This window comes from Trachurus trachurus, assembly GCF_905171665.1.
Source record: "Trachurus trachurus genome assembly, chromosome: 4".
NCBI classification, from domain to species: domain Eukaryota; kingdom Metazoa; phylum Chordata; class Actinopteri; order Carangiformes; family Carangidae; genus Trachurus; species Trachurus trachurus.
This window is the reverse complement of record NC_139898.1, coordinates 32,793,772-32,815,902: the sequence shown is the minus strand read 5'-3', so window position 1 is coordinate 32,815,902 and position 22,131 is coordinate 32,793,772. Positions and strand designations below refer to the sequence as shown.

The window sequence follows — 22,131 nt, the reverse complement described above, 5'->3', positions numbered from 1 at the left end:
GCTCATTATGGGATTTCTTGGTTTCCCTCATCAAACTCATCAAATACACAATCCAACAACTCCACAACGCTCTGGTGGACAAGTTGTGACCTGCACATTCACCACGCTATGAGATAATAACACAACGTTACCACACAGAGTTGTTGTAGAGGGAAATTCAGAGACTGCTTGATGAAAAACTGTCCCTGAAGGCAACGCGCATCAGCGGTTTTGCATGAATTTCCCTCTAAAACAACTCTGTGTGGTAACGTTCTGTTATTATCTCATAGCGTGGTGAATGTGCAGGTCACAACTTGTCCACCAGAGCGTTGTGGAGTTGTTGGATTGTGTATTTGATGAGTTTGATGAGGGAAACCAAGAAATCCCATGAGCCTCCGTAGCGTAGCTCTGAGCAGCTCACGGCTCTGCTCCGCCGTTCTAAAAATAGCTTGCACCGACAATTAAAGGTAACGAACCTACTGCTATGACTATAGGGATTATGGCAATGGGCCAATTTGCCAAAATGTTGAACTATCCCTTTAAGGTTTTCTCCTCTCTTATCTTAGCCTCATACTTAAAGGAATCACTTCAGGTCAGTTAAACCGTTTGACCAAACTTAGGAAAAACAACTTAAGTTCCTCTGACTGTGTCTGAACTGCAATATGGGGAGTTTATAGGAGATAGATGAAGAAAATGAACCTTTTTTTATTGGTTCTGTGTAGCAGCCTCAAGTAAGTCCCTCAACTAAGGAGAAATTAAACCTTAAGTCTCAGACAAGTAGAGAATTTAAGTTGTTTTTGTCCAATTGGTCCCTCTTCCTTTCACTGTGAAACCCACATTATAAAAACAAAATGATTCACTGTTAACACTGATCGGAACATTTCAGCATTAAGATTATTTCTGGAATAAATATCATTGTGTGTGACGAGGAAAACTCAGCGGCAGATTACAAAACAATAAGATAAAGACGACATTAAAATCATGACAGGAAGATATGGCGACTTCGGGGTAAAAGGCTGGAACTGTAAAATGAAAAATTGTACAGCTACAAGACAAAACCTTGTAACTGTTGATTGTGTTTGAGCAAATTTGAGATAAACGTGTTATAATTACGATATAAATATTGTAATTATTATCACAAATTACATTACCAATCAGGACCTGTTGCTAACGAGCTTATAAGGTTTGTTAGCGGTTCTGATCCAGCAGAGAGGAGTTGACGGATTAGTGACAGGTGAGAAACCGCATGGTGATGTCACACAGGTGAGATAAACGCAAAGGAAGTGGTTTCTCATGAAAGACGAGGCTCTTCATTTAAACCGTGAAATCATCAACCCAGTGAGAGTTAATTAAGCAAAAGTCTACTCCTCCTCCTCCTCCACCTGTGTTTGAGATTGGAGGTGGGCGGGGCATCCAGGTGTGGGGGGGGCGGGGGTGGAAGGTCGAGGGGTCGGTCAGAACTCGACCTTGCAGGCGGGGAAGGTCTCGTCCTGCATGGCCACGGTGCTGTTGCTGCCCAGCACGGTGATGGACAGCTCCCTCTGCCGGTCGTGGGTCTCCTGGTACCACTCGTGCATCACCAGCGAATCGAATGTCGGGATCAGCGTCACCTGAAGAGGAAGAGGAAGATGAAGATCATCAGAAGGTCAGAGGAGGAAAATGGGCCAATCAGGGATGCCACCAGAGCAGCAGTACACCATCAAATACAGAGGAATTCTGTTATGGAATGAACATAAAGTTGCGTTTCCATCCACCTTTTTTTATTTGCATTTTCAAAAATTACGAATAAATACAAAACGCCAGAAATTAAAAAAAAAGGCAGTAAATGCGCATACAAGTTTTTACGCTTTGGGGGGGTGGATTTGTCAGCGTATCGATTAAATGAAAATGCGACTTTTTGTTATGGAAACAGGTTATGTGAATTGAGGCAGAGTTTGTGGGTGAAGTGCTGCTGGACTTCACCCAACATGAGAAATTGTTCCGTAAAAAATTGAATAAGTATATATTTCCACTACAAACAAGCTTAAAATATAGACTTATTTAATTTTTTTCTGAACAATTTCTCATGTCGGGGCTTCAATACAAGAGGGACATTACAGACGAGCACTATGGAGGTATTTGGATGTTTTTTGGTGTGTCTTTTTGGACGAAGAAAAGTGAGCCCTGTTCTCAACCGTCATATGGACATGCAGTGCTGCACGGAGCCCCGCTGTAACTCAGAGAAGGCACGGAGGACTCTGAAACTTCTCCCAGCCCAGTCGACATGAGGGGGAGGAGATAATGAGTGAAATTTGAATTTTGGGTGAACAAACCCCTTTAAATAAACTTTTGAAAATTATTATAAATACCGCATTTTAGCTGTAAATTGTAAAAAAGATAAAAGTAGTAGTTCAAATTAAAAATAAAACCATGCAAATACATTTTCCTCCTCATCTTTAGATGCCTACAGATTGTGTCTAAACGTGGAAGATGATCTCCAAGTGGCTGTCTTCAAAATTAAACCATCTCATTAGGAGAGATTAATGCTGAAACAAAGTAATTGCCCTGTGTCATTTCCTTTTTTCTTCAGTGATATCTATCATTCTTAAGTCTGGCTTTGTGAACTCTGTATTTTAGTTTAGTTTATTTATTTAGCACACATTTAAATTAATGGTGCATGGAGGGAACGAAGCCGATTGTCTTGTACATAAGTTCCACCCCTATAACAAATTACAACAAGACACATTTCTATGGCTAACAAATAAACATAGAAAAAAAGGAGATAAAGTGCATACATAATCAATAATATACAAGCAAAATGAAACAAAATGAGAAAAAAAATGAGAAAAAATGGAGAGATGTTTAACACTAAGTCTGGTATTTGTGGAGAGGGGGGTGGGCTGGGGGTGGAAGAGGTTTGGTATCTGTTTTGTTTTTGTTAGACCTGTGTTAAATTGTAAAAACTAAATAAAAAGACCTTGATCAAAAAAAAAAGAAAGAAAGATTGACACTTGGCATCCTCTCGACCAACCTGGACGTCCGGCCAGCTGCTCTTCCCCTCCAGCAACGAGTCCAGGATGCTCCTCATCGACGCCTCCTTCACCGGGTCGTCGCCGCTGATGATGTAATATGACGAACGGAGGCGCCGGAAAAAGTCCATGTCCACGGTGGAGGAGGCGCTGCCGGAGGGAAGGTAGGCCAGGTCCACGTACACCGAAGAACCCTCAGAACCTCCAGAACCCCCAGAACCTGTGAGTTTGGAAGCTGGACACAAGAGAGAAGAATGAGACTGACAGTTCCTCCAACAACCACTAGGTGGAGCTGCAAAACAAAACTGACTCATGATGACATTTGTAGGAAATTTTCCCAGAACAGAGTGTTTAAAGGACAAAAAAAGGTAATTAACTCAAATTACTTTTTCTAATGCCGGACTCTGAGAACAAACTGGAGGTTCACGCTAGAGTAAAAATTCAACACAAGGTCAAAATCACTTCCACAAGCTTTCAGGCCCATGTTGTTACTGTCAGCGAGAACAGGGACAGAGATCTTAAGGATAGTAGCATTTTTTTAAAGTGGGGTTGTATGATCTACAAATAGCCCCTAAGTACTTTAATTGCAGTAGAAGACTCTCTGCACTCCTCCCGTTAGCAACGCCAGCCCATAATAGCCCTGCCCAGAGATTTACAACATACATTGTTGTGAACAGTCCCAAAGAAACGGCCTATTTTCGCGGCCTAAAAGAGGTTTTACCTGAAAAAAAATACACAGTTCCATTGTTCGCTATAATATAATTTTTTCCTTCAAAGTGCAGGAAAAACACCGTTTTCATTTGGACCTAACCAACTCACGTATCCCTCCGCCCAGGGTTAGCGCCCGCTGATCAGCAGTTGGTTAGGTCCAAATAAAAACTAAGTTTTTCCTGCACTTTGAAGGGCTGGAAAAAATTATATTATAGCGAACAATGGAACTGTGTATTTTTTTTTCCAGGTAAAACCTCTTTTAGGCCACGAAAATAGGCCGATTCTTTGGGTCCGTTCACAACACTGTATGTTGTAAATCTCTGGGCAGGGCTATTATGGGCTGGCGTTGCTAACGGGAGGAGTGCAGAGAGTCTGCTACTGCAATTAAAGTACTTAGGGGCTATTTGTAGATCATACAACCCCACTTTAAAAAAATGATACTATCCCTTTAACCCTTGTCCACAACTCGAGTTGTACACAACAGGTACAGAGCATGGCTATGACAAGTCCTCAAGACCATTATGGACACCACCAATATAATGGGGACCACCTGAAACATCCCAGTGGGACTGCTTTATGTGACTGGACTGTTAGACCAATGAGGAGTCTTCAAGTCAGAAGTTTCAGGAACTGGACCTGAGGTGTACAGCAATCACCCGATATGGCTGAAAGCTTGGGTTCATTAACTATACAGAGCTTGTAACAAGAGTTTAGTCTTTGCTTTCTTGATCGGCAAAGTCGCCCTCTACGAGCAGCAAAAAACATTTGGCAGTAGGTAACAATATTTACAGGATTATGCTTACCTGGCAACGGTGCTTTTGCAGCTCCGATTCTGGATCCACCAAGTGTGCTTCGGGATGATGCCTTTATGTCAAGGTTGGAGGTCATCTTTAGTGACCCTGTTGAACTGCCAGCCTTGGACTTTCCATTCTGGGCTGCGGTACTTGCAGAGGTTCCCTTCTGCAATGTGCCTGACGGTTTCTTGGCAGTCTTGGCAGCAGAACTCTTCAGATTCTTGACTGAGCCATCGGCCTCTGCATCGGCCATACAAGCTCCGGGCTGGGGCGGTAACGGAGGCAGATCCTTGACCGGGGCTGGTGGTGGGTCATGGGAGGAGAGCTGCCCCGCCCTGTGGGTGAACTGCAGACTGGGATGATCTTGTGGATGGTTGGGCAGAAAGAGAGAACTGGACTCATCGTCAGAGTCGATGTCTTCGGTGATGGAAGGACAGTCGTCTGTACCGGGGGGGACATCAGAGTCTGTGGCCGTCGGCAGCGAGTCACTAACTGATGTGGGTGGAGTTTCTTGGCTGTAGGCTGAAGCGCATCCACTGCTGCTCTGATCCTGGGAGTGGTTGTTATTGTCAGAGATGTCTGGGGAGACGCCAGTGGCGAGGCCAGGGCTGACATGCTGCTGATGGTTCTCCGGGGACTTGGGGTGCTGAAATTCACAAGGCGACACCAAACACAGATCAACATCATGTGGGACATCCGAGGTCAGGTCTGACATCCCATGGATATGCTCTTCGGATCCATTTCCACAACGCCCGTTACGGGACGACATCAGAGGCAGAGCCATCCCCGTGCTGGAGTCGGTGTCACTGACGTGTCCGTTGGAGCAGACTCTGTCTCCCATTGGTCCTTTGGGTGACGTGGCGGTAGGTGGAACCACTTGTTCCAAAGACACCGAGAAAGATTCGTCAACTTCCGTCGAATGAGGTGAGCCGACCTCAGCGGGCATGGAGGTCATGGTGGGAGAGGAGTCTGGCATCAGGTCCTTGAAAGGACTGAGAGTCAGAAGGCTGGACTGTTTGTCCTGAGAGGATGTGGAGTTTTCCAGACCCTCCCTCAGCGAACCAAGATCTGAGGTCCTGCAAGATCCCCCCTGGTTGTAATCTTCAAAGCCCAGACTGGACCCTCTTGCCCCGAGGCTGCTGTCCTCACCCAAACATCTGATGTCCTCTTCAGGGGACTGATGAAAGGGAGTATGTCCTGCACTATTAGGGGCTGAATCTGCAGGAGAGACCAGCTCAAGTGTTTTCTCATCTGAGCTCACACAGAAGTCATCTGTTCCATTCTTAAGGGATCCCATGACTGGCTGGTATGCAGTCGGAGTAAGATCAAAGTTGACACTGAGGTCACTTTTTGGTGTTTTAGCAAGAGGTGAAGAGGCGGCAGCCATGTCCTGGTTGATTTCCATACAGCGAAACATTTCGGGACTCTCTACTGTCAAGGTTTGGTTCCCATTGGCATTTACTCCAACAGAATTCATTTGTCCACCATTTCCATTGGCATCTTCCAATCTAAGTCTTTCAAATTCAGCAGTCATGTCTTCCGGTGTTGACACCTTGGAGCGATCCGCCTCCTTCTGGTTCTCCTGGTCCTTTGAACTTGGCTTCCCCTTTGTTCCTTTGTTCAAAGTGTCTTTCTTCTGAACGGTCCCATCTTTCTTTAGAGTCCCACTCTTTCCCGATGCTTTTTTAAGGTCTGCGTGTGCAGCTGATGCTCCACCTGTAGCTCCACTTGTTTTCTTCACTTCTTTCACTGGTGGTTTTGTTGTTTTCTTCTCCTCTGTCTTTACATCCCTCTTGATCCCTTGTTTTGGTTCAGATTTTAAATCCTTCTTTGGTTTTGTACTTAGAGTTTCCTTCTTTGTGACTTCTTTCTTTTTCTCTGCACTCTCCTCATTCTTTACAGCAGCAGCAACAACTTTCTCATCCGTCTTTCTTACTTCCTTTTTCTCTTCTTTCAACACATCTTTCTTTGGAACAACTTTTTCAGCAAGTTTTGGTGGCTTTGATTTAAAATCTGCATCCTTTGATTTGGGCTTTTCTTCCCCATCCTTCTTGTCTTTAGGTGCAGTGTCACCTGCTGCCTTTGGCTTCATTTTCAATTCCTGTTTTTTGACATCTACTCGTCCGAACTTGTCTTTCTGCAAGGCACTAGTGGGTCTGACATCCTTCGAATTGGACTTAAGGCTTTCACGACTCTCTGCTCTTTTTGGCTGCTTCTCAGTTTTGGATGTTTCTAGGTCCTTCAAACACACTGATGGATGTTTGAGGAAATCTAGATGTTTCAGTTTTTCAAGTCCAAGCAGAATTCTGGACTGTGGAGTGCACCCTGGGAATAGGACACGGATGATCTTCTCCTGAGGGCTGGATGGATGCCAGACCAGCAAAGCACAAATGGAAACAAGGCAAGTTAGTGGGAGACTTGAGCCCTTTATATTCGAGCCGCTGTTTGGCCAAGTCTGCATTAAAGCTTCAAATTCTTTACTTCCATGAATGGGATTCAGCGTGTACAGCTCCAGACGGCCGACTCCCATCTTTTGAAACAAGATAACTGGTTCTATCACGGGTCCGTTAACCCGGCTGAGAAGCTCAGGTTTGATTGACAATCTTTGTAAGTGCTGCAAAGTGAGCGCCACCTGGTCACAGCTCCGCAGCTCACTCAGATCTCCCTGGATGGACTTCAATCTGTCAGGAACGTTCAGGAAGACAACACCAATCTCAGGAGAGATGAGGTTCTTCATCCAGTCCTCTTCTGTCTGAGATGCAGCGGACTCGTCTTCCTGCTCGGCTACTTTCCTCAGCAGCAGGCTGTTCAGTCCGGGGAGATTGTCCACACCGATGTGGGTCAGGAGTACCGAGTCGATTCTGTCCAGGTGTCGCACGAGTTTCCAGAAGCTGGAGCGCGGGTCGGAGCCGCCGTTCACCAGGATGTTGAAACCGTTCACAGCAAAGAAGGCAGAGTCCCCCCTCCCACCGGGGAAGATGTAGCAGCAGGGTCGAGAAAGCTTCAGGAACCCCACGGTGCTGGGAGGCTCCAGGAGATCGAAGGGCGACTCGGGCTCCAGCGACTCCGAAAGGTATTCTGTGAACTCCTGCAGGCCCTCCATTTCTGGGAGCACGGTAGGAGGGTTGATCTGGATGGTTATGAAGTCCTGAAGGTTTTGCTTCTTCAACAGATGATGGTCCTTCCAAAGACCGAAATTCGGGCAGCTGAGGGTGAGACTGGCCTTCGCATCTGGACCTACTGAGCTCAACAACTCCCCAACCTGTCGAAACACAAAGAAGTTACCAGTTTAAAAACGATTATGGCAGATATTCTGTTTACGAATATCAAAGGTCCAGTGTGTAATTGCCAAGGCAATGGGCTTTATGCACAGCTCCACTACTTCCTGAAATAAGCCAGCTCGTTTATTTCCTGTCTTACATTATTGGACCAACTGATTAATTCAGGTGTGTCTGACCATTGTTGTGAGGTCAGACACACCTGAATTAATCAGTTGGTCCAATAATGTAAGACAGGAAATAAACGAGCTGGCTTATTTCAGGAAGTAGTGGAGCTGTGCATAAAGCCCATTATTGGCAAAAACTGAATATATTACCCATGAATATATTTGTATAATCACTATAAAATAAAAATTTGTTTGGTTTCCGTAGCCTTATAATTATTCTTTTATATATACATAAAGCAAGGGTCTTGCTTTAGAGAGTGTCGCCATCTTGCGCCGCCATGTTTGTATGGCAACCCGAATAGAAAATCCAGCAAACCAGAGAGCACGTTTCACGAGTTTCATGTTCATAAATAAACCATTGAAGAAGGAGGAGGAAACAGTTGTCCCAGTTGTGGAAGACAAGTTTTTTTGTCCATGGAGACCACCGCCACTTTGCCGACGGGAGGGGTGAGTGCTGCGATCTAGAATCTGAACGCTAGATGTGACGGTTTTACCCCCAATTTTACACACTGGACCTTTAAAAACTAACAGTTAGTTATATTAAAAAGGAAAGAGAGGTTTAAAATGGTTCTTTACCTCCTCATCAGCAAATATGTGGATGAAGTCTTTGAGGGAGAAACAGCCTTTCTGTAGCACAATGTCTCCCGTCTCCTCGACACACTGACCAGCCAGAACCAACAGCTTGTGTTGCGACGAATCGCAGAGCAGACGCCTGACCTACAAACAGGAAACACCAAATAAGGGTTCATACCGCAGAGGTGTGGCCAGACCCACAGATTATTCCAGCTTAGAGCAGCTCCCATTGATTAACGCAGCTCATCAAACAGCTCAAGAGGATTTATATGATGCTTCAGACACATGATCTCATCACTCATGCAGTTTAGAGGAGGAGAAAGTACAATACAGACGCTCCCTAAATGCCTCACATACCAGCTATGGGTTAACACAACAAGTTGATCTCAATATATCTGTCTGACAAGCCTTAAAGGGATAGTTCACTCAAAATTCTAATTGCACTCATTATCTACTGACCCTCATGTGGACTAAGGGCTGGGAGAAGTTTCAGAGTCCTCCGTGGCTTCTCTGAGTTACAGGGGGTCTCGGCGTAGCAGTGCATGTCCATATAACGGTTGCAAATGGATACCAACTGTCTTCGTAACAAAAAGACACACCAAAAAACATCCAAATACCTCCATGCTGCTCGTCTGTAATGTCCGTCCAAATCTCGCGAGATTGCGCGGCGTCAGTGCGATTACTGACACCGGCGCAAATCGCGCAAGATTTGGGTGGACCAGGAAGAGGAGCTTCCGCTACAAACAAGCTTGAAAAATAGACTTATTTAATTTTTTTCGGAACAATTTCGCATTTCGGGGCTTCAATACAAGATGGACATTACATACGAGCAGCATGGAGGTATTTGGATGTTTTTTGGTGTGTCCTTTTGTTACGAAGAAAAGTGGTATCCATTTGCAACCGTTATATGGACATGCAGTGCTGCAGGGAGACCCGCTGTAACTCAGAGAAGCCACGGAGGACTCTGAAACTTCTCCCAGCCCAGCCCTGAAATTTCAATTTTGGGTGAACTATCCCTTTAATCCAGAGCCTACGTATGAACTACGGCACCAAGTCCTGACGTTCTCACCTCTGAGCAGACGAATTCGTGAGATGGATTCACGACCACCTGAGTGTCCAGGACGTCTCCACTGTGCTGCAGAGTCCTCTGACCTGCAGGAAACAAAAAAACCAGACTGAAAACCCAAACAGCAGCAGCAGCACAGCAGCCGTCACTTTTTTACATGTTAAAACAATGTAAAGCAGGGTTTCCACAACCAGTTATCATTAGACTTTGCACCACGTTCCACTACACAGTTACAACTTTCGACTTGTGCTTTTCAATCACAGCTGAGTTCTTTATTTCCTCCTCATTAAAAACTAAACTTATCAACCAGTGCATCCATCTCTCGCGCTCTGTTTCGAATAATAAACATTATAGGCTACAAACGTACACACATTGGCCTCACGTGTTTGTTTGTCATTCCTGGTATCTGACCTTATAATGAATGAATGAATGAAAGAACTCCCCGGCGACTTCCTGTTTTATTTTTAAAGTATTTAGCCTCCTCCACAGTTATTATGGCCCAGATTTTATACTTCTAAAACAACAACAGGAGACGTGGACGCGGCGAGGACCGGTACAAGTGGGTTCGATTCCAGCATCTGGATCTATCTCCTCCGACAGAAACAGGAAACACCTGGCTGGTCTCCCCGAGTCCGGGACCTGGACGGTCCCTCGTCAGATGCGTCTGGACTCTGGGTGAGAGGGGGTCGGTTAGGGAAGTAGGAAGAGGAAGTCCCTCCTTCCTTCCTCTCTGACTGTCAGCCGGCCGGGTCATGTGGTTACCATGACAACGGCCGCTTGCAGAGGTGGGTCAGAAGCGACAGTCTCTCTTCTCTTCTGGCTCTGTTTTTTTGTTTCCTCCTCCTCATCGTCGTCATCACAGATGTGAATGAGCAGCAGCATCATCAGCATCCCAACGTCCTGATTGGCTGCAGCAGCTAATCATGTAAAAGACAGTAGGCTACTCTGTGTGTGTGTGTGTGTGTGTGTGTGTGTGTGTGTGTGTGTGTGTGTGTGTGTGTGTGTGTGTGTGTGTGTGTGTGTGTGTGTGTGTGTGTGTGTGTGTGTGTAGTCAGCTGAGACTCTGCTGAACAGCCTGCAGACACACACACACACTCAGTCTGAGAAAGAGGGGGCGTCGACCTTTCACCTCTGATGTCTGATTGAAAGTCAGAGGAGGAGGAAAGTTTGAGATTAGTGGTTTTAAAAAAATGTCTCAACATGAACTGAATGTTTCATGATGAAGACGAGGGATAGATCGATTATCAGCATGGCCAATAATATCAGCCGATATTCTGCATTTTCCGATAAGCGGTATCTTTCTTTCTTTCACAGATAACTGATAAAATAAATGTTTTTTTTATGTATGCAGTCTTTGCTGCATGTCGTTCCCCCTCTCTCTGCCTCCCATTTCCTGTCTCTCTCGCTCAACTATATTATCGATTAAAAGGCGAAAAAGCCCCAAAACAATCATGTAGAACTACTTTCTCTTCTGAAATCCCTCCGCCCAGCAGCAGTGTCTGGAATGTAGTTCCGGCTGCATTTCCCTCTAAAACAACTCTGTGTGGTAACGTTGTGTTATTATCTCATAGCGTGGTGAATGTGCAGGTCACAACTTGTCCACCAGAGCGTTGTGGAGTTGTTGGATTTAGGGCTGCCACGATTAGTCGACTAGTCACGACTACGTCGACTATTAAAATCGTCGACAACTAATTTAATAGTCGATGCGTCGTCGTTGTTTTTTTTTTTAATTTTGTTTTTCTCTCAAAACTGCTGCCGCACCTTCCACACACACACCCGCCGCCGCAGCCGCCCACCACACACACGTGCGCTCACTCACTCAGTACACATAGGTGTTCTCTCTCTTTTCTCTCTCTACCGGTCTTGTCTGTCATCAAGCGGCACCGGTGTAATTTTTTTTAACAGAACGACTAGCCTATTATTTATACTGAGCACAAGTTATATTTGAATGATAAGCCTACAAAAACTTTATTATTGTCAATAATTCCTCATTTTATTTAAATGTAGCTATGTTTAATGCCAGAGACAAATGAAGGAAAGAAAAGCCTAAAAAACCTTTAAGTATTTATTTTGGTGTTGTTTAGGCCAGTGCCTTATCCTTATTTTACTCAGCTGTTTGCACTTTATGCTACAGTTAAAGCTGCATATTTCATTAAATGTTTAATGAACTATCATCTTAATTGTCTTTATTTTTAGTTAGCATATACCTTAAACACTTCAAGCTGAAAGCTAATGATGGTATATAAGAGAAGCTGCATGCTGGTGCGATAAGCTGTATGTTTTGCATTCAATTTACGTATGATCCGATTAGTCGACTAATCGAAAAAAATAGTCGGTGACTAGTCGACTATCAAAATAATCGTTTGTGGCAGCCCTATTTGGATTGTGTATTTGATGAGTTTGATGAGGGACAGGGGACCTGTACCGTTCACTGAGCAGCTCACGGCTCTGCTCCGCCGTTCTAAAAACAACATGCACCGATAATTAAAGGTGATGAACCTGCTGCTGTGACTATAGGGGTTATGGTGAGAGGACAGCACCTCCAGTGTCTCACCTGGGACGTCCTCCGACAGGAAGGCCGAGTGTCTGGACACAAAGAGCTTCAGCTGCTGATCCAGGACCGACACGTCCAGGCGAACAGGCCAACGACGCACACCTGAAACACACAATCACATACACACACACACACACACACACACACACACAATGGTTAAAAGTTGAGGACAGAGTCAATGCTGCATTACTTCTTTCAGTATGTAAAGTATTACAGGCCAAAACTCCATCATACCAATACAGTCAGCTAAAACACTATTCATATAAACACAATTGATTCATATACAGTAGAGCTGCAATCGATTAATCGAACAATAATCAATTATTAAATTAATCACCAACTGTTTTGATAATCTAATAATTAGTTTGAGTAGTTTAAGAAAAAAAGTCAAAATTCTCTGATTTCAGCTTCTTAAATGTGAAAATTTCTGGTTCCTTTGTTGAAAAACATCAGTCAGTGTTTCTCAAACCACCGGACGACGTCCTCAAATGTCTTGTTTTGTCCACAAACCAAAGAGAGACTCAGTTTATTGTCATAAAGGAACAAAGAAACCAGAAATATTCACATTGAAGAAGCTGGAATCAGAGAATTTGGACTTTTTTTTCTTTAAAAAAACGACTCAAACTGATTATTAGATTAGCAAAATAGTTAAATAATTGATTCACATGTAACTGTCCTCTAAGGTCGAGCTCTATTAGTGATGTCACTTTGTGTGTGTGTGTGTGTGTGTGTGTGTGTGTGTGTGTGTGTGTGTGTGTGTGTGTGTGTGTGTGTGTGTGTGTGTGTGTGTGTGTGTGTGTGTGTGTGTGTGTGTGTGTGTGTGAGAGAGACAGAGTGCCTGAGTGTGAGTGTGTGTTGAGCAGTGAATCAGCAGATTTCCTCATGTCCGCCGGCTCTCAGTGTGATCAGTGTGGAGAATCTGCGGCTCATCGGTTAACGCTTCAGTCACAGTCAGAGATCAGCTGACTGACACACACACACACTGACACACACACACACTAACACACACTCAGATATATCATCCCTAATGACATCAGCTTCATAAACTCTGGTCCTGTCTCACATGTCATCATGACATACAGGAAGCTACGGAGGGTAAATTCATCTTACCCAAAGTGAAAACAAACCAGATGAAAAGCACGGTAATGTATAGTTGCCATGGTGATATGGGATGCTCTGCCAGGACAAATTATCCAAGAACATAACAAATACAGATTTAAAGAACATTTATTAGTCAAACAGCTCTCTATCTAGCTGAGGCTATTTGGTACAATTGAATCAATTAGTGTTTGTCTGATTTACTTGAAATCTCTTAAGTCTGCTTATGTATTAGGTACTGTTTCTGTAAGTTAAAGCAGAAGTAAGCGATATTTTAGTGTTAATATAAGTCTTAAATAGTTCTATCTTCCGACAGCAATCACTTCTGGAGTGTTTGGACCGAAACACGGGTCTGTCAGTCACTCTGCTCTGCTCTGAGCCCAGGAGAAAACTTTTCTCGTATCCTACAAGTTTTATCCAATGAGGAGAGAGAACGGTATGCAGGGGCAGTCCTCTCTGTGTGTGCAGCCAAGGAACGCCGTGAATGTGGTGACGTAGGGACGAGGACCAATAGATCCATGACGAGGGCGGGGGCTGCTAACTCCATCTGCTGACAAGACGTTATGGTGCGTTCAAGGCAACTCGTAACTCGTGTTTTTCCGACCTGTGAAGTGGTACCAGTTCGATCTGGTACGAGTTCACGGGTCGGAAGTTGCGAGTGGCCGTTATAGTGACTTTCACAGGTAAAACAGGTCGGAGAAACACGAGTGGGTTGCCTGGAACGCTACAAAGTCGTAAGTTGTGACTTGAAGCTGTAATTTACGGTTTCAAAAGCCTGCCTGGAACGCAGCATTAGCCAAAACGACCGGATCGCTTACTTCTGCTTTAAGTCTGCTTGTGTATTGGGTACTGTTTCTGTAAGTTAATGTAATTATGAGAGGAACGTATGTTAATATTTGAACATCTGACTATTTCACAACTATGATAATAGCTACACTGTGGAAATGAATAAGGTCCAGTAATATGTATATGTTGTTTGTATTGTTTTTGTTTTGTCTTGTTTTGTCTTGTAGATCGTTGTGAGTTGTTGTGGTTATGGATGTTGTTACTGTGTTTATGGTGTGATGTGTTTCTGTAATTATCTACTGCAATGGATAGTTCATCTGTGAAGGTATAAGGACTCCAGGAAGAACAGCGATGGCCTTAGCCAAAGCTAATGGAGATCTAGATAAATGAAATGAAATGATAAAAGCATCACATCACTCACTTTGAGTTTAACACCTTGAGTGTGTGTGTGTGTGTGTGTGTGTGTGTGTGTGTGTGTGTCCTTTCACCTGTCAGACCTCCACACCTAGATGTTTCCTGAGTGGGCGGAGTCAGAGCAGCGTGCACACACACACACACATTACACACACTTCACACTGTGGTCTGACCTCAACTGTTGTCAGCAGCTTCTCAACTCAACCTTTATTTATAGAGCTCTTCAGTCTCAGTCAGTTATAAACTAACTAACCATCATTAAAATACAGAAGTGAAGTGTCACCGTCTTCTCACTTTTGATAAAATCCTCAACTGGAAGAAGAAGATGGTTTTTGTTTCGTTTAGTTAAACCTGCTGATCTAGATTAAAAGTCTGGTGTCTCTAACCCTCCTCTCCTCCATGTGCATCTGTTTTCAACAATATCGTCCAGCTGCGGACACAAATGGGCGTTACTGTCGCCCCGTTGTCGAGGCCAGGAACGCCCCCTTCGCAGCCAGGAACGCCCCCCCCCCCTCTCCCCTTCTTCTTCGTCTACCCGCGCTTGTCAACATCCGGGGGTTAATAGCTGGGTTAACATAGCCACATCCGCTAGTCAGTTTATACGACAGGTAGCGTAGAGCTACCATTAGTAAGCTAAGCAAGATAAAGAACGTTAATTTTAATTTAATCTTTCGTTTGATTTACATAGTCAGTTTGATTACGATCGAGATTTTTTTTAAACTTGATTTAACCTAATGGATTAAATTGACCGAATCTGTTCCCTTCGTCTTGACTAGGCTACTCGTTCTGTCCTCTTTTGATCCTCCTCCATGTTTTTCTTTCCTTTCCTTCATCCTTCCTTTTGACCCATCTGTTCAACTATCTTACCTCCATTTACCTTCCTTTCCTCCCAGGTTGGCATTTCAGTCTTTCCAGCTCACATTCGTTACAACAGTAACAGCTGTACAGTATAAGTAACTTACTGAAAATAAAGTTGTTTTAAAACAGTATTTCATTTCAAGAGTTTATTTCTCCACGTTTTGAAAACACAACATCATTTATTTCATTCAAAAGTATTTTTTGACAGTATTCCAAGAGTTCATATTTTTTCATTCATCAATAATCACACCCATAAAAACCTACGGATAAGTTCATTAACAGTCGTTTTCCCCCGCGAGGTGACGGAGTAGTCTGGCCGGTCGAGCACGTCAGGAGACGGGGTTGCTGCCTCTGTGATGTCCCGGTCACAGCTCATATTTATCCAATATTTATTTTATCCAAACGACGGCTGTTTAGAAGTTAACCTCGAAGCGAAGCTCCAGGTCCGAGCAGTGACCGCGGCATCACAGAGGCAGCAGCCCGGCTCCTGACGTGCTCCGCCGGCCAGCCTGCAATCGTCACCCCGGGGAGAAAACGACTGCTAATTAACTTACCCGATGGCTTTTAGAGGTTTACCACCGGCTGCTTAAGGGAATAAATGTTGGTCTCTTTGATGAAATCTAACAACTGTGGCAGTAGCAGAAGTTTGTTTGAATAAAAAACCATGGTTGGACAGTAGCAGTGCTGCCTTGGGGTCAGTCTACGCACAGAAAACACCACATTTACATAAATAAATAAATACTTTAAAACGAGCCAGGCCTGTCTCAGAGCTGGGAAGACTCTCCGGTGGCATATTGAACGATTAAATGCCGTTAACGGGACGAGAGAGCAGTCAAAACGGCAGCTCCAAGCTAGCTACAGCGAGGGTAGGTTCATTTCCTGTTTACAAAGTAAAAGCACCTAAGCGATAAAAGGCAACGGGTATTTTATTTTGTGAAAATAACCGGAAGTGCGTTGCTCACTACGGCTAGTTTTACTAGCGCCAGAGAACGCCGACTTCGTCGGAACAAATTTGTAAACAGCGGGTATTTTGTCAGATTTTCAACACAGTGGGGATCTAAACGACCACTTTCTCGCCTGAAAATGTTTCAAATGTTGCTAAAGTTATATATTTACAGAGTTTAGCAGCAGCTAGCCGCTCGCTAGAATGCTACTTCAACCGGAAGTACGTCACATGAAAGGCTACCAGCCAGGAACGCCCATAGGCGTTCCCGTGTCATGACGAGAACGCCCCTGTCCGCAGCCAGACCCTTCTCGTTTTCAATGAGAAATCAATCCATGGAGCGGTGGATAAGGTTATTTATCATCTACCATGTTACCACCATGTGTATATCTGTGTGTGTGTCTTATCTGTCATAAACCAAATGAGATTACGGGTTTCGTTGTTGGAGCGAAAGAGCCCAGAGAGAGAAGTAATTATTAGACTTCATTCATTCATTCATGGTGATGATGAGGGTGGGGTTTTAAATCTGAGTTAAAGAGTCGGTGCTGCTCAGCCTCAGTGAATCCAGGCTGAACTAACTCTGCTGCATTATTCATCATCGTCATGTTCAGCACAAACAGCAGCAGCAGCAGGAGGAGGAGGATTACTTCACCAGAAAAACCCACAGAAACCCAGTCCTAGAAGATAAGACACACACACACTGATCTGGACAGAAAAAACAATGGTTTCTCATGTGAACAACATTAGATCCAACAAAAAAGACCAGAAGCAGAACGTGACAGAGTGAGACTTCGTCCCAGATTCAACTATCTCTGTCAGTTTCCTCCACAACAAACAGGAAGCCGAGGATGTTTCTTAACACAACACTTCTTCCTCTTCTGTCTGATCGAGAACAAGCACCAGGCTGAAAGTAGAGTCGACTTTACACAGACAACTTAGCAACTTTCTGTTGTAAACTAATAAACGAGACGACGAGAAACTGTGACTCAGAGACAGAGGCGACCTTTGACCTCAACGTCTGGGCGTTAACTACTATTTTTATACTGCAGCTGAGAAGATCTGTCCATCAATGACTGACTGACCAATAACTGATCAATGACTCATCACCAACTGGTTACTGAATGATCAATAACTAGTAACTGTTAGAGAATAATTTCACTTCCCTATAGATAGTTTGTGTAGTTAAAGCAGAAGTAAGTGATATATTTGTGTTAATATAAGTCTTAAATAGTTATATCTTCCTACAGCAATCACTTCTATAGAGTGTTTGGTCTGAAACACGGGTCTCTCAGTCCCTCTGCTCTGCTCTGAGCCGAAGAGAAAACTTTTCTCGTATCCTACAGTTTTTATCCAATGAGGAGAGAGAACGGCATGCAGGGCTGTGTGTGCAGCCAAGGAACGCCGTGAATGTGGTGACGTAGGGACGAGGACTGTTATGGTGCGTTCAGGGCAACTCGTAACTCGTGTTTTTCCGACCTGTGAAGTCGTACCAGTTCGATCTGGTACGAGTTCACAGGTCAGAAGTTACGAGTGGCCGTTATAGTGACTTTCACCGGTAAAACAGGTCGGAAAAACACGAGTGGGTTGCCTGGAACGCTACAAAGTCGTAAGTCGTGACTTGAAGCTGTAATTTACGGTTTCAAAAGCCTGCCTGGAACGCAGCATTAGCCGAAACCACCGGATCGCTTACTTCTGCTTTAATGGTCAATCCCTCTGTGTCATAGTGACATTCTGTTAGATTACTGCTGGGGCAGTTACCAATGCCGTATTTTCTCTCTGAGGAACAGGCCGAGGCCGTGGTCGCTCTTTGGTGTCTTCAATCTCACTGTCTGGCTGGTTGCAGAAACAGCTGTAGAGTCAGAGGATAACGCTCTCCATCACTGGATGACACTTAGCTGGTGTGAATCCTTATCTTCATGTTTATGCACTATAGCCCATTGGATGGTAACACATCTCCCCTTTGCTGCCTCGGCCCACCTTTCTAGTAGAAGAATCTGAGCTTTACTGTTTGACCCTTAGAACTGAGGTGGATTCACACACTTAAAGGATCATAGGGCAGGATTAATGAGAACGGCCAGTGACGCGACGGCCGCTGCGCGTAACTACAGCAACCAGCGAAGCCACCGGCACGGGAGCGCGCACAGACTCTTCACTGTTTACTTTACTCTTTACAGTCTTTCCTATCTGCTCTCAAGGAGGGGAGGGGAGGGGGGGGGGGGGTATTTTACTGTAGGTTCTCTCTCTCTCTCTCTCTCTCTCTCTCTCTCTCTCTCTCTCTCTCTCTCTCTCTCTCTCTCTCTCTCTCTCTCTCTCTCTCTCTCTCTCTCTCTCTCTCTCTCACACACAGACAGACAGACACACACAGACACAGACACACACACACACACACACACCACCTGCCTCTTCACTGTGCTGCAGCAGGGGGCTGCTGTCCGTTCCTCTGAGCTCCTCTGCATGGATCTGTATGGGCTCCTACAGGCCGGTACTGAGAATTAACGTGCCGGGTCCGGGTGTCGGACCCAATACATCCATGGTCGGACTGCATCTGTCAGGGTCCGCGGTCCCATGAAAACCAATAAACACCGGACACATTCATGATTTCATAAAAAAAAAAAAAAAAAAAACGGACGCGTCGCGGACACGCCGGCCAGGACGTGAAAAGTGGACGTGTCCGGGCAAAAGAGGACGTTTGTCCACCTGCCTGATAACGTTGTTAAAGTTATAACGTCGGCTTTTAACCGCTAGCTGCGGCTAACGGCTAATAATAAGACAGTAGTGATGAGGGAGAGGGTGTGTAAGTTAGTGACCTGCCTGCTGCTGTGTGCGTGTGTGAAGGGAGGGGGAGAGAGAGTGGCGGTGGGGGGGGGGCTTTTAACAGGGCTTTCAGTTGTGCTGGGTCGTTTGCTGGCAGTAACAGTAATTTTGATCCACCGTGGTTCAGAGCGATTGATATAACAGGGAGTATCGCCACTCTGTTACTGTATCAGTCGCTCTGCCGCGGTTGCCCTCTTCATGTCCATTCCATTGATCCATTCGAAGGCGGTCGTGGACGCGCTGACGTCAGGTCCGCCGGCCAGCGCGCGAAATTCACCCCCTGAATTGCAGCGCATTTTGCAGCACAGACCCCGTTCAGGGCAATGGAGAGATACGCGGGTGGGCTCGTTCTTTTTGGTTTTGAACGCTTCCTCACCCATTATTATTTAAAAAACGTAAAACGCATGGGTATTTTCCGGTATTTTCTCACAAATCCTGCCCTATGATCCTTTAATGTTGTGATGACGACTCTTCTGTTCCCCTTGATCCAGTAAATAAACTCCTTCAGCATAAAACATACAGGACTCATCACCACAAATTCCTCCCTAACAGTAACTAACACCTGTCAGTCCGTCCACCAGGTGACCTGCTGCTACAGGAACAAACTAAAAACATCCGGTGTGTAGGGGTTTTCAAAATAAAGGCCTCAGTCCTCACAACAGAGGAACAATACAGGGAGTGTCGACTGTTACAAGTTAGAAAACAACAACAAACAGACAGAAAACCTCTAAGATAAAAACAAAAACAAACTGTTTTCACTTTCAACTGATGCTTTGATCTATCTACGTCACACCGAACCGAGCTGAGGTTATTATTATAGGCCACTGTGGCCCACGCGTGGAGAGACAGACAGACACAGTTGGACACAGTTAGTGGGACACAACACAACTGTCTCTAGTGGGAGTTTCCTCGTGTTAACTCCGTGAGTCAGAGGCGGAAAAGAGGAAACTAGGCCCGTTACTACTGCTACTACTGCTGCTGCTGCTGCTGCTCGGTTCGAGTTACCGACGCGTGGATGGACCCGTTACCCGGGACATGGTGAGTGAATCCCGGACAGAAACTGGGACAAACCCCGGGGAGGGAAGGAGCAGCAGGAGGAGGAGGGGGAGCAGCATGTGTTGTTGGGGGGGAAACATTAAACTCCAGCAGCAGCAGCAGCAGCGACGTCAGCAGCAGCAGCACGGGGTTTTGGTTTTATTATGAAAGGCCCAGCAGCGCGGTGTGAGTGGACTTTTGCCATTTGCACTGTTATTTTTAGCCTATTTTTTATATATTTTAGTTAGGCTACATAGTTATTTTTTTCCTGCTGGCCAGAATGGTTGTGCAGCCTATGTGTTTGTTGTGTGGATATAGAGCCTATATTTGTTTGCATTTGTCGACACAGCTAGAGGCCACTGGCAATTTCGTTGTATTTTCTTTTACAATGACAAATAAAGCTTCTATTCTATTCTATCCTAGAGGAAGCTCGGCTCGGCTCGGCTCGGTCCAGCTGGTTACCTTCCTACCTTCCTTCCTTCCTCCTCCACCCGGACTCACCTGACTCTATGAGCCGCAGCAGCTGCTCCAGGAGGCCGGGGGGCCGCAGCGCCCCCACCACCACCAGCACCGAGTGGTTCGCCGCCGCTTCAGGCCGCTTGGAACCGGGACCAGGACCGGGACCGCCGCCCCGCTCCACTGCCGCCGCCGCCGCCGCCGCCATCATGGCATCATGGACGGTCCGCTGGTGACGTCACCGGGACACTCACAACAAGCCCCGCCCCCCCGCTTCCCGTTGGAGAGGCGGGAAGACCAGAAAGACGCGACAGCTGGAACTGGAACGCACAGCACAGGCGTCCAATCAGAGAGCAGCAATAAGGAGACGATGGCGAATCAGAGGCGAGAGGGGCGTTCAAGGGCGGCTCGGGAGAAAACAAAACAAAACTTCAATGAAGTTTAAAAAAAAAAAAAAATCGTGTTCCAAAAATAATAAAAACAAGTTTTGTACTTTTTAATTTTATTTATTTAAGGACAGTGTGTGCTTACATTGATCATTTCCAGGAAACGAAAAGATTGGCAGATGTTAACTGAGCTGAAACAAAACTTCAATGAAGTTGAAAAAGTTTATTCAACATAAAAAAAAAAAAATGTTGTTTGTGTTCCACAAATAATATAAACAAGGTTTTTTTCAATATATATATATTTTTTTTTTCACAAAATCATTGCTACAAATCCACAATTGCAAACAAATAAACACGATTAACAGTAAAACCAAACCAAAAAGAAGGACAAAAAATAAGGGGGAAAAAGCAACAACATCAACCACAAACAACAGAAACACAATAAAGGTGAAGAAAAAGGAAAAAAAAATTTTGTTGTACTTTTTTAATTGTATTTATTGAAGGACAGAGGGTGTTTGCAATAATAATTTCCAGGAAACGAAAAGCAAATAGCAAAAGCTAATTTCCATCTGTTGTCCAAACGACATAAAGCACAACTATACAATAAAACAATGCATACAAAACATCCAATACACACCCAACATTAAACCATATTCACTACAATAGCAAAAAAGATATTAGTGCTTAGTACAAGGCAGGTGTAATGTGCAAAATTTGCAAAGGTAGCCTGCTTATTGGAGAATATAAAGTGCGGAGCATATCAAAAGCATATCGAAGCACCTTTGACTGAAATCTTCAAAGGAACTAAATGGCAGTAAGTAGTGCAGTCCCCTCTTGCACTGAATGATAAAAATGAAAAAATGAGTACCAGCCTCTTTTCTTTTCCCCTTTTTCAGTCCCAGTTGAAACTAGTTTGATGTTCATACTCAACACCTCAAAAGTATCATTTTAAACACCTTGGTTTTATTCAGGGGGGCAGAGTATTGTTTTTAATGTGCCATATATTTATTTATCTATTTATTACTCTTTTACTTACATACTTTTTATTGTACACTTTACTTTGATATGCAGTTGCACAGTCAAATGATGTTGCTGCCAACCCACAGCACATGTGCCTTGGTATCATAATTTCCTCTTACATTCTGGATTTTTTATTCATTCTTCTTTATATTTATCATGTATTGTATTGGGTGAATGTTTTTATGTCAGTG

General features: G+C 44.6%; 1 protein-coding gene across 1 annotated transcript; it reads right to left on the bottom strand.

Moving 5' to 3' along the window:
- Nucleotides 1-515: 515 nt before the first annotated feature.
- map1sa (microtubule-associated protein 1Sa) lies at nucleotides 516-20,742 on the bottom strand (the record flags this gene model as incomplete). Its single annotated transcript, XM_083970943.1, has 7 exons — nucleotides 516-1,589; nucleotides 2,990-3,222; nucleotides 4,502-7,754; nucleotides 8,514-8,654; nucleotides 9,580-9,662; nucleotides 12,131-12,232; nucleotides 20,580-20,742. The coding sequence occupies 7 exons, from the start codon at nucleotides 20,740-20,742 to the stop codon at nucleotides 1,434-1,436; spliced, it is 4,131 nt and encodes a 1,376-aa protein (XP_083827069.1). The 3' UTR covers nucleotides 516-1,433.
- Nucleotides 20,743-22,131: the final 1,389 nt, after the last annotated feature.